General features: G+C 30.1%; 3 protein-coding genes and 1 long non-coding RNA gene across 9 annotated transcripts; 2 read left to right on the top strand and 2 right to left on the bottom strand.

The window, feature by feature from the left end:
- Positions 1-327: 327 nt before the first annotated feature.
- Rubicon (run domain Beclin-1-interacting and cysteine-rich domain-containing protein rubicon) lies at positions 328-5,576 on the bottom strand. 3 transcript variants are annotated; one of them, XM_069110006.1, is made up of 9 exons: positions 5,174-5,576; positions 4,819-5,024; positions 4,310-4,461; positions 3,969-4,152; positions 2,264-3,861; positions 2,007-2,189; positions 1,748-1,930; positions 1,519-1,672; positions 328-1,421 (listed from the first exon to the last, which is right to left on the bottom strand). In XM_069110006.1, the coding sequence occupies exons 2-9, from the start codon at positions 4,996-4,998 to the stop codon at positions 1,224-1,226; spliced, it is 2,832 nt and encodes a 943-aa protein (XP_068966107.1). In that variant the 5' UTR covers positions 4,999-5,024; positions 5,174-5,576; the 3' UTR covers positions 328-1,223. The 3 variants fall into 3 exon arrangements, with proteins under 3 accessions (XP_068966107.1, XP_068966106.1, XP_068966109.1); XM_069110005.1 differs by having other exon boundaries at positions 5,137-5,576; XM_069110008.1 differs by having other exon boundaries at positions 1,312-1,439; positions 4,819-5,576.
- A 140-nt stretch (positions 5,577-5,716) lies between these two features.
- TfIIS (RNA polymerase II elongation factor) lies at positions 5,717-15,124 on the bottom strand. 4 transcript variants are annotated; one of them, XM_069110035.1, is made up of 4 exons: positions 14,639-15,124; positions 7,090-7,267; positions 6,636-6,991; positions 5,717-6,559 (listed from the first exon to the last, which is right to left on the bottom strand). In XM_069110035.1, the coding sequence occupies exons 2-4, from the start codon at positions 7,181-7,183 to the stop codon at positions 6,224-6,226; spliced, it is 786 nt and encodes a 261-aa protein (XP_068966136.1). In that variant the 5' UTR covers positions 7,184-7,267; positions 14,639-15,124; the 3' UTR covers positions 5,717-6,223. The 4 variants fall into 4 exon arrangements, with proteins under 4 accessions (XP_068966136.1, XP_068966134.1, XP_068966133.1 ...); XM_069110033.1 differs by lacking the exon at positions 14,639-15,124 and adding an exon at positions 9,421-9,565; XM_069110032.1 differs by lacking the exon at positions 14,639-15,124 and adding an exon at positions 8,004-8,212.
- LOC138178028 (uncharacterized) lies at positions 11,570-14,288 on the top strand. Its single transcript, XM_069109430.1, has 6 exons — positions 11,570-11,585; positions 11,668-11,837; positions 11,972-12,149; positions 12,394-12,655; positions 13,807-13,984; positions 14,064-14,288. The coding sequence occupies exons 1-6, from the start codon at positions 11,570-11,572 to the stop codon at positions 14,115-14,117; spliced, it is 858 nt and encodes a 285-aa protein (XP_068965531.1). The 3' UTR covers positions 14,118-14,288.
- Positions 13,126-13,726, top strand: LOC138178317 (uncharacterized). Its single transcript, XR_011172677.1, has 3 exons — positions 13,126-13,385; positions 13,472-13,562; positions 13,636-13,726. It is a non-coding gene; the product is annotated as an uncharacterized LOC138178317 (long non-coding RNA).
- Positions 15,125-15,216: the final 92 nt, after the last annotated feature.

The following is a 15,216-nucleotide window of genomic DNA, read 5'->3' on the forward strand; positions in this document are numbered from 1 at the left end:
TACATATCATTCTTGTATACAATCTTCCAATACAATTTATTAAGGCAATGAAACGTACAGAATAAACGGACATTAAATGGGACTCCGTGTCTCATAACCTGATCTATATTTTATTTATAATTTTGTACGTATAAAGCTTTATTTAGTTTTAATTCAAACCAGTGCTATATACTGAATCGGTAACGTCACATATAGTACGAAAGTGGTAAGGGAATATCAGATAATCCCCAAAACGTAGGACACGAAAGAGCATTGCAAATCACATCTATTCTGTACCTTGTTTGTAATACATATATTACAAATACTTCCGAAAAATAAAACAACCTATTAGATTTTAATATTTTATTATAAACTTCGACCATATTAACAACTTTTATAAATAAACAATGCATACTTTCAATCATGATAGGAACCAGGTACAGCATTTATGATTATTATATTTTTTCAGTATAAAGATAATATTTTTATAAACCATTGTACTAAAAATATTATTACCACTTTATAATCAATATTTATAACATGTAATAATTTATTTTTATTTTATTTTTAATCATATTAAACGTCTATCAAATTAATTCATAGTTAAAAAAATAAAAGCAAGCTATAAATACATATTTAGAATAATACATTTTGCAAATACGTAATATTTACACTACCTTTTGTCACATTGAAATAATTTATATTATTTAAGTCGAAAACTTATAAATAAATTATATATATCGCTATTTTCGTGTTGACTGGTAACAGTATACGTACTACAGCATGAGTAATTATGTAATATAAAAAAAATAAATAGAAAAAATACTTCAAGAATAAAGTTACAATTACTTTAAATATCACATTTTCTCAGTCTTTACTACATTTGTAATGTACACATAATTATATTAAGTAAATTTTTTTATAAAATGCTATACTTTAGGCGTTTCAAGCAATAGAATGTTTCAATTCGTGAAATTTGCAAATATATTAAATTTTTTAAATTAAAATATAACTTTTACATTTTAACACATCTATGTAACTAATAATATAATGGAGATTTTTGGTAGTTTGAATTTACTTGTTGCTACTTGACAATTTCAATTTTGTATTAAATATGATAAATAGAAACCAAAGCATAATTTGGGAATATCTTTTTTTTACAAATAATAATTTAAATGAAATTTATAAATTACTAATTCGATACTTATATCTAAAAATATGACACAAGATAATCTTACCGTATGTCAAAATTGTTCTCTAGATATTCGTCTATCATGTAAACGAATGCAGCGTGGACAATCTACTTTATTAAAATTCTGCTTGCATTCATTATGAAAACATGCACCACACATTTCACATCTACTAACTTTTGTGAATTCCCACGGAAATATGACATCTTTGGAACGACATAGCTCACATACAAATCCCCTAGCTTGGCATAGCTAAAAATAAAATTAGATCTTATTAAAAGTACAAATATATAACATACATAACTCGGCTTTCATAAAAAATATAAATATTTACTACAAAAAACACTACCTCACAGCCCATAATATGCATATTACACATTTCAACTAATTCTTGCAATCTCATTGGCAAGATACCATATTTAACATGCATCAGATCTTGAATGGAATATACATGGGGTTCACTTATTATATAATTTGGTTCCTTCTTCAGTATATCTTGAACACTAAAAGAAGTAACACAAATTTCAGAATATTATCTTTTCTCATAATAAAAAAGAAAAAATATTTGAAATACATACCTTGTCGCAAATCGACATGTAAATAGGAAATCTTTAAAGAAAAATAATTGTAAACGTAATAATCTTGTTCTGGCTAATTGTTTTATTCGTCTATATAATGATGGATTTAAGTCATTTATTTGAAATAATGGATCTGATGTCATTTGATCCAACAATCTATATGAAAAGTTTGATACAGAATATCTAAATCAACAAATAAATGAATATATAGTATCATTTTATAAATTATAAATGTATGTTGTCTTATTAATTGTTATACCTGTTAAAATCCCACTTAGTTAAAATTTTTCCTGGTATTAATGCTACCTGATTAGTATGGCATCCAGTACAGAAGTATCTACCTAAATACTCACAGTAACGAAATTTATTTGCATATTTTATTGCAACCTTCATTCCACATCCTGCGCACCTGTAATTCTGTTTGGCTATAAGAGTCCGTCGCCTATGTATAAAAAATATCATGTTTAACTGAATAATGAAATTATATATATGTATCTGCTAAATTCATAAACATACACTGGTGGAGGATGTGATGTAAAAATAATTTGAGGTCTTGGTGGAGCCCATTCTGTTGTTCCACGCAGAGGAATTGACTGTGAATTTTCTGCATCATCTGGATTTATTGGCCAACTTTTTGGTAATGGTAACAATCTTTGTGGTACATCCTTTTCAGAGACCAGCCATTGTAATTCACTCGCTCTCGGTAATTGTTTCTCACTAAATTTACTAAGAAGTGACAAAGCTACTCCTTCCGCGGACATACTACTCTCAGTTAAAGTTGATTCTGTTCCATGTGCAGGGGATGATTGATACAAATCTGCATCTGAATATAAAGATGCCATGGATATGGAAATTCCAGCATTTTTAAGTTTTACTGCATTTCGCTCGTCATCCACTTCTAAATCTTCTATGTCATCTGTAGATATATTTTCTGAGGGAGTATCAGACGAAGTCGATAATGGACTAACACTTTGATCAGTGGTTGTAGTATCAGTTTTGCCATCACTCAGTAGTTCGCGATTCCACGTCCTTCCTTTGTACCGCTCTTCCTGTCGCTGACGCCGTCTTAATCGTATCCTCTGTTTTAAGCTATTTATTTCTTCGTCGCTTTCTTCAGTTGCTTCTTCCATAAGACGCCATTGCCTATTACATTTTACTTGTTCTATGGCAGCTATCATTGCTTCGGAAACACTGAAATGTGCGTTTTCTCTGTCCAATTCAGCATTCGCTCTAGAAAATTGTGCAGAAGCTAAAAAATTTGTCAAACTTTGACCTTCCATTGGACGCGGAAAATATCCTATTGCCATAGGTTGAACACTGCTTCCTCCATCTTCCATGAAACTCTTCTTTGCTGTTCTTATATCTTTTTGCCCCTCAATTTCTAAATTCCATGGACTAGTGAATTCAGGCGCTGAACCTGATAAAAGAGAAGTTTTTCTTCTTGGCATTTGAGAAATTCTAATTTCTGTAGAATTTGTGTTATATGCATTTGGATTTCCTTCATTTGGTATAAAATAAGGAATCCGGTATTCTTCTACTGCATTTATTGATGTATCCTCAGAATTTAACACATCAGAATCTTCGCTAGATTTCTTCATACTTTGATTCTGTTTCGCTTTAGTTTTGTTTTGTACTTTCCTTACAGGAGTCCTTGGCTTTACAAGTTGTTTATTATCCACATTTGATATTGAATGTTTTAATTCGGCATAATTTACATTAATTATTTTTGATAATTCAACAGAAGATGTTTGAGGATCATTACTTTTATGTGAACTACTCTTTGCAACACATGATGAAGATGCAGAAACACTTTTTTCTACAGATGTACAATTTTTAGTCAGTGCTGTAAGACTACTCCAACTTTTCAAAGGTATATCATTAATTTCTTTAGAATCTAATGATTTATCTTCATATTTTTCATTAGATTTAACATCATCATGTTGCATAATTTTGTTGTCTGAAGCTATTTTTAGTGATTCTAATTGACAATTCTCAATATGTATTGCTTTATCTCTTGCAACACTAAGATTTATTGTTGAGAAATTAATTGGATATGAAGAAGATCGACGATGTCTCTTTGGACTTGTTTTAGGAGAAATCCAACAAGGTAAAAACTAAAAACAAAAATACTAAGTGAACGATTAGATTAAAATGTGTATCAATCACACAAATACAATGATATACACATTACAATAAATAAAATTGTTTTTGGACAACTTACCAAGGATGGATCAATTTCTGTAAGCAATGTAGGTTGGTTTCTTTCAACTGCTCTTAAACATAAGAGTGTGGCTTCAGCTAAGTTTTCTTGACACAAAAATGCCCATGGTTCAAAACAAGAAAGTAAATGTTCCTTATCAGACAAAAGCCATGGAAGCTTATGTGACAAAGAATGACTTTCCAAACTATGTCATAATAATTATTAAATTATGTTATGTAAATTTAAGTATCTGATTTCACATATATATATATATATATATATATATATATATGTTGCTAAACTAATTGAGTTTGTTATTAAACACTAATAGATTAAATCAACATGTTCCTTTTGATAATTACCTCTTGTACAGCCATAACATATCTTTGTGTGACACAATTCGAGTTGGTAAATTTGAAAGATAATCTTCTGTTTCAGGAACAACAGGTGACAATGCTACAGAGGGCTGCAGCCAATTTAATCCTTGAATAAAAATCCAACAATCCGGTTCTCCCTTATAATAAATTTTATTAAATTCTTTTCAACATTAAGTTTACATTAAGTATTTCTCTATGTAAATAATATAAAAATATATTGACCATAAGTAAAAATAGTAAAATTATTCTAAATATAAAGAAAGATAATGACATCTTCAATGAAAGTAAAAAAAAACCAATGTCACTGTCAATGTAAACAAACAATTATAACAGAGTACAATTTCATATTACATTGCAATCAAAAATTTAATTGTATTAAACAATAAAGAGGCAGAAATAAAATATGGCCAAGTAAAATTACAAATACAAGTAAATTATATCATATTAATAACTATGCATGTCAAGCAAAAACAAGTTAAAGGATTTAATCTTACATTTCGATTAAATATTCGACAGCCATGTTTGAATATCCTTTCCATTACATTGTGAAGACGATTTAAACCACCGTAAACATCCCATACGTTTAAAACACCATCGACCAATAAACCTTCTACCGTAGATCGAAGGTTTTGCAAAAGTTGCCATTGCTCTTTGATGTGGGCGTCTCCGCACATAGTGATGATCAGGAATCATTCACTTTCTATTTTAATATATTCTTTAATTATTTTTCGTTGTGTCATCAAATATTTCAGAAAAGTTAACGATCGTTACATATTATATAAACATTATGTATAGCTATTGAAAAACGTTACTTATGCTTTCCTTGATATTTATTAAATTTTCTATTACCTTCAAAAAACTTCATTTTAAATGTTACATCATTACGATCAATTTTACTATAATACTCATATGCTATCTTTTAACGTAAACAGAATCACGTAATTTCATTCTTTTACATGATCTGTTAATAAACCATAAAAGATTTAGAAACCATTCGAAAAGTACATACTGATGGACATACTTTAATAGTTACACAAATGACATTGATATTAGGTTAGAAATTAGCGTACGCGTTGAAATACGTAAACCCTTAAATCTAAATTGCTAGAAACATCGAATGCAGTGGCGGCCCCCAACGGTGATTCATAAAAACTATCAAGTTTATGGTAAAGTCAATCGACAAAAAGAAAAATTATACCCGTGTGTAGTTGTACGGTAACATATGTACAATTATTACTTAACCAATCCAATTTTTTCAGATGATATAATAGAAATTCTTTAATTTAAATAAAAATGAAACTTTTACATTTGCAATCATATATTATATCTATTTTTAAATATGAAATTTTTAACTACTATATTGTCAAAAAGGGTTCCAAAAATACTACAATGTAATTACATACATGTATTTCAGAACTGTACCCACAATTTCTAATTTTTCACAGATAAAATACGATGTAACCTCGTACAATATAAAACAAAATATTTTTATTTTAATGTTAGTCGCATATCCGAACTTTTTAACAGCGACAATGCTGTATATACACAAAATAAGAACATGTATCATTCAATTTGTTTAATTTAATGAATTCTTTGTTAATATGTTTTAGATCCTATAAAGCTTCTATGAGTCTCTAATCTTTAAATCCTATGAGACCTCTGGTAAATCAATCAAATATGAGTATATACAATTCAATGAAAATTGACATACTTTTTGAACTTGTGGAAAAATTAAAAACATCATTAAGCATCCAATGTAATCTGTGAATTGTAAATATGCAATATATTTGCACTGAGTTTCTTTAACTCTAATAATAATGATTAATAATAGGTAGGTCTTGAACGAAATACATTTTCCTCTCCATTGCAATCAGAAAAAACTGTGGAAGGTAAGGATATTTAGCAAAACTTCCATCGATTTCCACATTCGTTGCATAGCACAAAAGTAGTCATAGGTTCATCAGCTGAACGTGTCTGCACTTGATTATAAGTACAATTACGTTTTTTGCACTTTCCACATTTTAATAGATCAGTTTTCGTTCCTTGTACTGTAGCAAGTTGTGCATCATTAATTGCTTCCTTTTTAAACTGTTCCCTTAATTGTTTTATTTCATCGCTTGCCATCTCTTCTGCAGTCATAACAGCAAGCCTAGCAGGTGTTATAGCACCAGCAATAAAATTTGTTCGAAGATTAGGATTTTTTGCGTCACGTAAATTAGCGACTCTGCTTCGCACCTAAATAATTAGATATATATAATTAGGTTTCGCATTTACAGCAAAATATAAAAATATAAAGAAATTAGGACCTTACTCTGTTCTTATATCTATTATCAGTATTTTTAAATTCAGCATAAATTGCTTCTTCGAGTTCTTCTGCTAATTCCTCTGGAGTAGCACAGCCTTCAATTGTATTTCCATCTACTCTTAAAGCTGCTGCCAGTAGCTCTCTACATTTAAGCCGTACAGCATCTGTGGTTGTAGGAGCAGGAAACGTAGACTGTTTTCTTTGAATATCTTTATGAGGTTTCTCTTCCTTCATTTTAACATCACTTCCATCTGCATTATCCTTTTCTTTTTTCTGTTCTCCATCATCTTTGCTTTTCTCTGATTTATCGTCTTTCTTCTTTGAACTGCTTGAAGAAGTAGAATCTTTTTCTTTATTGGACCCTATGGGAAAGATATAGAATTTCAATTTATCTAAGAGAAATTTTACTTTTATGTTTACTTTTTTATTTTTAATTTTATATTTAAATTTATTTTCTTACCAGATAAAAATTTCTTCCAATTTTTAATAAGAGTTTTGGATAACGATATAACTTCTTCGTCTCTACTTGATTTTCTCAATGCATTTACTGTCATTCCAATGCGTGTTTTGGTCAGAAGTTCCAAATCCACAGGCAACTTTTGTAATATTTTAAGTAATTCCAGTGCTTGTTCTTGTCCCTGTAATATGAACACACTTTTATTATAAAAGGAAATCTAAGTATACATAATCCATTTATATTTCTTTAATATAGATTACACATATAGGCATACATGATATTTATATAATCTACTGAATACATTGTTATTATGTATCTTTATCATCAAAACATGCATTGTAACCAATTTTATATAAGGATATAATTTGTGTATGTAACAGACAATTTTTTTAAAGCAACGTTAAATGTAAACAGTCGAACTATACAAATAATATATATATATAATATGTATATAAATATATACAAATAATAATTATAGCATAAACGGAAAGTCTATACTAATAAGTTTTGAATTAGTGCGACTACAGACTTTAACGACGACTTCAATACTTATGTGTTTAGAAAATTTTATAAGCTGCATTTTCGAAAACTCTACAACGAAAATAACATGACTCGCCTTTCTCAAATTTTATGAATGCATTAAAATTATCGTGCCAAATATTGAAGTTCCATAAATACGTTTTGTTGCTTTAACACCATCGAATTACTGTGTATACGAAAATTTATACGAATAAACATTTATTTCTGGAGAAAAGTTTCAAACAATACTTATATTTGTTATATTTCTTTGTATTTGTTAAACATTTACGATGATGTATTAGAGTAATCATAATTTATATTGGAAAAGAGCTTTGCTTAATGAACAGCCTCCAATATGCCGAGCAGGGTACACAACTATATTTTACTCACTTACTCACCGTCCCGTCTCCGCTCGACATCTTGTTTAATTTTTTCTGAATCCGTAGCACTTCTTCCTCAGCACTCATTATGAAAATTTTGTAGTTTTTACACAAGAAACCAATATAAACACATACAACACACCAATCAAATGAATAACAAACTCCGAGTATGCTTATAACCGTAACTTGCGATGCAGAGTTCGATACTGGATAGGTAACTTGCAACACGCTAAGGTTGCGGTCATTACGTGATATTATAGTGCCATCTTTTGTAGAGGAAATAAGTTAAAAAATGGCGGGAATATTTAAAAATTCTATATGAAGATCATTTCTCATTGTCAGAGGAGGAATGCATAATAAATACATTTGGTGAATTTGCCAAATAGTTACCTCCTTGTCGATTTTGATATCCTTGAAATATTTTGTCAAGATCATCATTCTGAACAATTTTTTCCCATACATATGTGAAGTGGCCGATTTTAGTTTTCGCGTTATACATAAACTTATATTCGGTATCATATATGCACTTTCTTCCTATATTTTGTACAAAATTGTAGATTAGATATTATTATTATTGCCTGTATATGCGTGTATGTGTCCATATTATAATTGTGTTGATGTAGCCGCATTATTATTGGTATTGCCCTCACGACTTGCGCGGGACCGCCACTACTTAAATAGCTTAACCCTATCTATTCCTGTGCATTTGAAATTCAGTGATTGGACTTCTAATTATTTCTTTCATTGTTCGTACATCTCTATAAAGATATAAAAAAATTCCGTTAAATTCATTAGAAGGTAACACATCGACAGCTTCACGCGCCATATATGATACTAAACATACTTTTGTATACAACTTGCAACCTACCGATCCCTATTATATGCATAGGAAAAAGTTGTTCAAAATGATGACCTTGATTCCAAGGCCATCGAAATTGGTGAGGAAGTAACAGAATAACTATTCGGCAATTTGATTGTGCATTTTTGTTAATATTTTGATTTTATTATAATTAAGTAGGAGAATTTTGATATGATATAACTGAAGATGAAACTGATCTGTTGATTCCAAACATGTAAGCAAATTTTAAAATTTTGAAAGGGATGAAAAACACATGATTAGCACCAAAATTAAATATGAAGATAATTTTGGCGATATGAGACTGATTGATAATGTACTGAATCTTGCAATTACTTCCCTGTAAAAAATAGGAAATATGACTTATCGTGTTCCTCCCTCCGGTCTTCATGTAAAATTTGTAATAAAAAAATATTTAAAAAAATTTCAGAAATGTTGAGATAATGCATCCGTCTTAATCTAATGTTAGTAAGACATTGGTGTTTAATCAATAAAACTTATGCCTGATTTGAAAATAGTTATACCATAGAATCTATATCATATTATGTAAATAATAAAAGTTTATTTTGAAATATTTACCGTTCTTCTTTGTAATTATTTCTCCAGTAAACTTGATTACTAGTTCCAGCAATACCGGTCTCAGTAAATATCATCATTCCCAGTAGTAATAATAGTAGTGATAATAAGCAGAATTACAAAATACACTATTCAAAATCCGCGGAGTATTTCTGCCAAGAATGGAATGGAATAAGGCACTCCGAAACATTACAAATACTATTGCTATTAAACTTTCAATTTATAAAAAAAACCTATTAATAATTAAGATTTTTTCATATTTATTTACCTAAACTAATTAAACAATGAACAGTTCATACAATAAAAATTCTGATTCTTGATACCGTCTATAATTTTTCGAATAACTGAAATCGACTACAATGCTATTTCAATACATTCTGATAAGCGCAGTTTATCTTTTTTGAACGAGTAATTTTAGAAGCAGTTTTTCGTCTATTACGGAGTCGCAAACAGATTGAAAAGAAGAAAGACGAGATTGAATGAACCTAATTTTCTTATAGACAGTAATAACTATAACATTAATCATACGTATACACTTATCCGATATCAAATAACTTGTGCTACCTATAATAGTGAAAATAACACAAATTGTTGCAGTACTGAGTATACAGTATTGAGTATAAAAGATTCATCCAATCATCTTACTAACATTTCTTATTTCCGGTCTATAAAGAATGGATTCATGCTTCAGCAACGATATTGTTGAAACCTTCGTGGCCACGTATTTACCTTACGTATCACGAAACATACGTATAATTGTTTAAAACATTTGGAAACATATTCGAGAAATTTAGGCAGTAAGGTTGTGCGCGCATTAGCGACAAAACTGTTACTTTAGCATTTATATAATAGAGGAACGTAGGGTGTAACCGGGTATGTAAGACAAACTGTATGGTGTTACATTTGGGCTGACCTTACGTTATTATGAGATCATAAGAGTAGAGCAGAGAACATCATAGTGTTTCATCCAGTGAAGTTAAAAAATTTCAGGTTGGAAAGTATTAGTGTGTTGGTAAATTAATAATTTTTTATCACTTGAATTTAAAAAATTATTACGATAAGTACTAAATTGTATTTTGCAGTCTTTACACGGTATTTTGACATTTTACTCGATTTCTTATCGCATGCTGAAATGTAAATATCTAATATAAATTATAAGATCGGGTATTTGATTGTGTGGTAAAATCGGTAACCGGTGCTGCTTTGCTGTACTTGCTTTCTATCTATAGTGTAAATGCGTTTCAGTATTCATTCCTTTTTGTTATAATCGCAACAATATAAAAATCAGCTCGAACAAGAAATTGTTCGGATTCGGAAAAAGATCATACGAAAAAAGAATTTCTAAATAATTGAAAGAAGTTAATGTAAGCTAAAATAAGTTAAAATAAACTGAAATAACCCAATATTTGTCAAAATCATATAAAATAACTTTCCTTTGCAAGCTTTCCTTATTACTTTTGTCGAAAAGCTGTCTACCTCCGATTTCAATGGTTTTCAATGCCAGTTTTTCGCGAATATCTCAGAAACTAAGCGAATGCACTCTTTCTACGTATAGGAAAGAGTTGTTTAAAATATCGATTTCTACAACACATCCAAAAATCATCAAAATTTAAGGGCAGGTAGTGTTTCTACAGTTTCACCGTTTTATAATAATAGAATAAAGATTTTATAATTATATCATATTTTATGTGTTTTTAATAGGTACCCGATATTAGCCACACCTATAGAATAAATATTGGCACATTTCCAAACAATCTTGATTTTCTATATTCTAAGTAGCTTTTTCAAAGACGGTCTCTCATTTCCTGATTCCGTACGGTCGAATTAAGATTTTCAGCGGTATACAAGGTTCTTTTGGCCATTTGACCTTTGTTAGCAGGAGAAATATATTAAGTACCCGGTTATGCCCTTATGGCATTATTAACAGAAGAAAATATTGAATTTTTTTTTATGTGAACGAAAAAAAAATGAGTCGTTCTCTGGTCCATATTATATATTTCATATAAAAATGTCCTTTCCGTAAACGATAAAATTGTCGCTAATGCGCGGGGGCTTCAAAAGGAGGAATATGCAATACACACATATCACGATTAAAATATTTTCTATGTCGTTCATTACTATATTGTTATATCAAATATATGTATATTGTTTAATGCTATTGTTTATATGTATGTTTGTACAATGTAAACTGAAGGTCATTACAAAACCGAAATGCAAGCGGAAATAACAAAATAAAAATATATTATTTAGTGTTTCAGAAGAATGAAAGACGCACAAGCACTGTATTTGATATTTCTTATTACAAAGTATTTAAAAAGTATCTACTATTCTTGGGACAGTTTCCAAATCAATCGCGCTGGAGTAAGAAACTTAATCTAACCGTGATGATAGGCAGTCTATTGACATTACATTATCCAGGTGTAAGTAAAATTATTATAGATATGTTAAACATGTGAAAAATATTTATGTTGTTAAATAAATATTGTGAAGACTAGTTACATGAAATTGATGAAAGGATATTGGATGCAATATAATTAGAGATTTTACTTAACAGTTTGTACAAATTTATACGTCATTATACGCAAAAGATGTGGCAAAGTTCTTGGAAGCCATACCTGTAATAACTACGTTAACAGCTGTCTTAATAAAATTGCTAAATCATGTAATTTACAAGGAAAATGTATATAAATTTATAAAAATAAATCCTATGATGAAATTAAAGATTATAAAATGTAACTATTTTCTAGTTCGAAAAGATGTTCCATATCATAAAGAAAGACTGGGAATTGTTGAACGATAAGAGCGAAGCGCATATTCTTAACGAAATTACTAAAGAAGGAAAGAAGCTTGGTGAAATATATAGAAGTAACTGTTGTAGCTTATTTTTTGATAAATTTTACATATTGACTATGTTTTTATATACCAACATTTTTCATAATTTTTATACAAATGATAAGTTATTAATATTATTTTCAGCTTTTATGTTATCATGTATGTCAGGATTTATAATTATTCCATTGTCCCCTGTGATCTTGGATATCATCTCACCGCTCAATGAAACTCGCCATCGAGAACAAATGTTTAGAGTAACATACTTTCTAGATGACGATCAGTACTTTTATCCTATATATTTTCATTCACTTTGGTGTGCATTCATAATAACGATGATTGCAGTCACTATCGATTCATTATACATACAAATTGTTCATCACGATAGCGCCTTATTTGCCATATGTGGGTAAGTATATAATAATATGTACAAGTATAGATATAGCGGAAGGATATCTAGTGATTTCCTTCATTCGCTACAGTATTTGTGAAAAATAATAAAAATGATATTTTCTATTGAGATACTGGTGAATTTGTAAAACTGTTAAGTCCTCTCCGATTTAGATGATTTTTTAATATGTTATGAAACTCAACAAATTGAACAGCTCTTTCTTTTATATGTAACTATCATGTAACTTTAACTAAAATCTAAATTAACACGTTGATGATATTCACTTTTAAATCGAGCTATAAGTTATACGTATACAACAGGCAGCTTTTGCAACCTCGGGTATGCAGTTATTATACAAGTTATCATTAATTATTATTATTGATAACAGAGTTATTATACAAGTCCGCTACATAATTAGCAACCAATGATAACACGTATGCTGTTACGGACGTATTATAGGCAGAATTCACTGTCTTGATATCGTTGGATTTTTGCTAATATCTTGGAAATTATGGCCCACTGACTGCTACATGTAAAGGAAAAAGTTGCGTAAAATGTTGAACTTTATAACATATTCAAAAATCATCGAAATCAGACAGGATGTAACAGTTTTACAGTTTCACTGAGATATTTGACAATGATGTAGGCAGGCCCTTATAACAGCACGAAAATCTACTGATGTTGACACAAATGAAACTTACACTGAATGGCTTAGGCAGTGCTTGACTATGCATAACGATGCCCTCCAGTTAGTAACGATAGAATTATAATTATATAACGATATAATTAAAAAGTTATAATAAAAGTTGACTTATTCTTTCGTTGTATTTTAAGATTATTCGAGATGCTAGATGACAGCAGCCGTAGAAGCTACTTTTTTCAAATTTTACTGACTATGATCGGCATGACCGTAACAGCCGTACAAGTAAGAATTATTTTGCAATTATAGAAAATATTAATAAACCAAACACTGAAACCTATTAATACCTTTTAATTAGGCCGTTATGAATCTGCATCAACCTGAAGAAGCTCTCAGAATTGGTTTGTTCCTTGTGGCTCAACAATTCCACTTGCTTATTATTACTTTACCTGGGCAAGTGATCACGGATCATAGTTTTGAGTTGACTAACGATATGTATGTTAACAAATATGTTTTAAACGTTCGAAAAATCATCAGTTCGGTATAACATCTGTATTAATCTTATATCTAATAGATACCGTTCAATGTGGTACAACATGCCAATAAATGTTCAAAGAGTACTTCACATGATGCAAATGAGATCTAGTAAACCATGTAAATTGACAGCAGGAGGGATATACGAAATGAACATAGAGAATTTTGGAATGGTACGTACTTTGCAGTGTTAGGTTTATAATTATTTTGTTGTACTTTAAATAATGATATAATAATATTTTTTATTTTAAGACATTTAAAACATGCGTATCGTATTTTACGGTTCTCCTATCCTTGGGTGACTGATACGTTTTCAAAATGAATTCGACTTGTTCCGTATGTTCAATTTATAAGATTCTCCGGAAGCTAACCATTGGTATTGATGTGGTAATGTGTATCTATTATACTTTTTATGGTGTTATTAACATTAAATGTGTACAAGGCGTACAATGAAATAGTGTTTACGTAGAATACTAGCATGGAGGTACAATAATTATAAGCACACATAAATAAAATCACTATATACCTCATTTCTTCTTTCATATTATTGCTTGAACATGACAACAATATTGTTTCTCTTTTTAAATAAATTTTTATCACTTCAATATCATCAAATGAAGATGACATTTTGTATTTCACGTTCATAGCTATATCTTAGCGTGTAAAGGCACAGTGTTTAGAACGAAACGATGTTTAAACAGTGTTTAAAACTCTAACATGATACCAAAAGAAAGGATTTAAACTAAGAATGAGAACACGAAAACAAACAAGACGAGCATAACACAGCAAGAAAGTTTATTGTAAGAACTAAATTAAATTAAACTCACACAAAATCCACTAAACTGAACTTGATGTAACTTAACAGCGGCGATGAAATAAATATGAGCACGTACAATTATTTCGATTAAGAATATTAAAGCGAGCACGACTATTTAACTTGGTTTCATGCGACGCAAAGCCTGTATCCTGCGGCTACTAACACCTCGTAATGAAAGATATTGCATCGTTCTTTCTACGTCTGTCGCCTGTTCTTGCCAAGCGTGAACTGGTGGTATAAGTACTACTTTGTTTCTGTCTGAATAGAATCGTTCCGCAACGTTACGTACCTGTACGGATAACATAACTCAAACTACAATATAAGCGAAGCACCACCGATGAACACATTGATATTACCCGACCTGTGGTCTACGACTCGAACGTAATAAAAGAACAGCTCGCGACGATTTGGACGGTTTGACCCTAACTTATGCCAACGCTGTCCAAAATTGTCTCCCGGGTGATAAGCGCCGTTCCCACCATCGTATCGTTTTAATGAATACGTCGTACGTTTCATCTGTTAAGACGTTATGGCTAACTGCTTAAGGTAGAAAGTGTAGAAACACATTACTATCACGTCATAGCACGT

Source organism: Bombus flavifrons, chromosome 3 (genome assembly GCF_040668555.2).
Source record: "Bombus flavifrons isolate JBK064 chromosome 3, iyBomFlav1_principal, whole genome shotgun sequence".
Lineage (NCBI taxonomy): Eukaryota > Metazoa > Arthropoda > Insecta > Hymenoptera > Apidae > Bombus > Bombus flavifrons.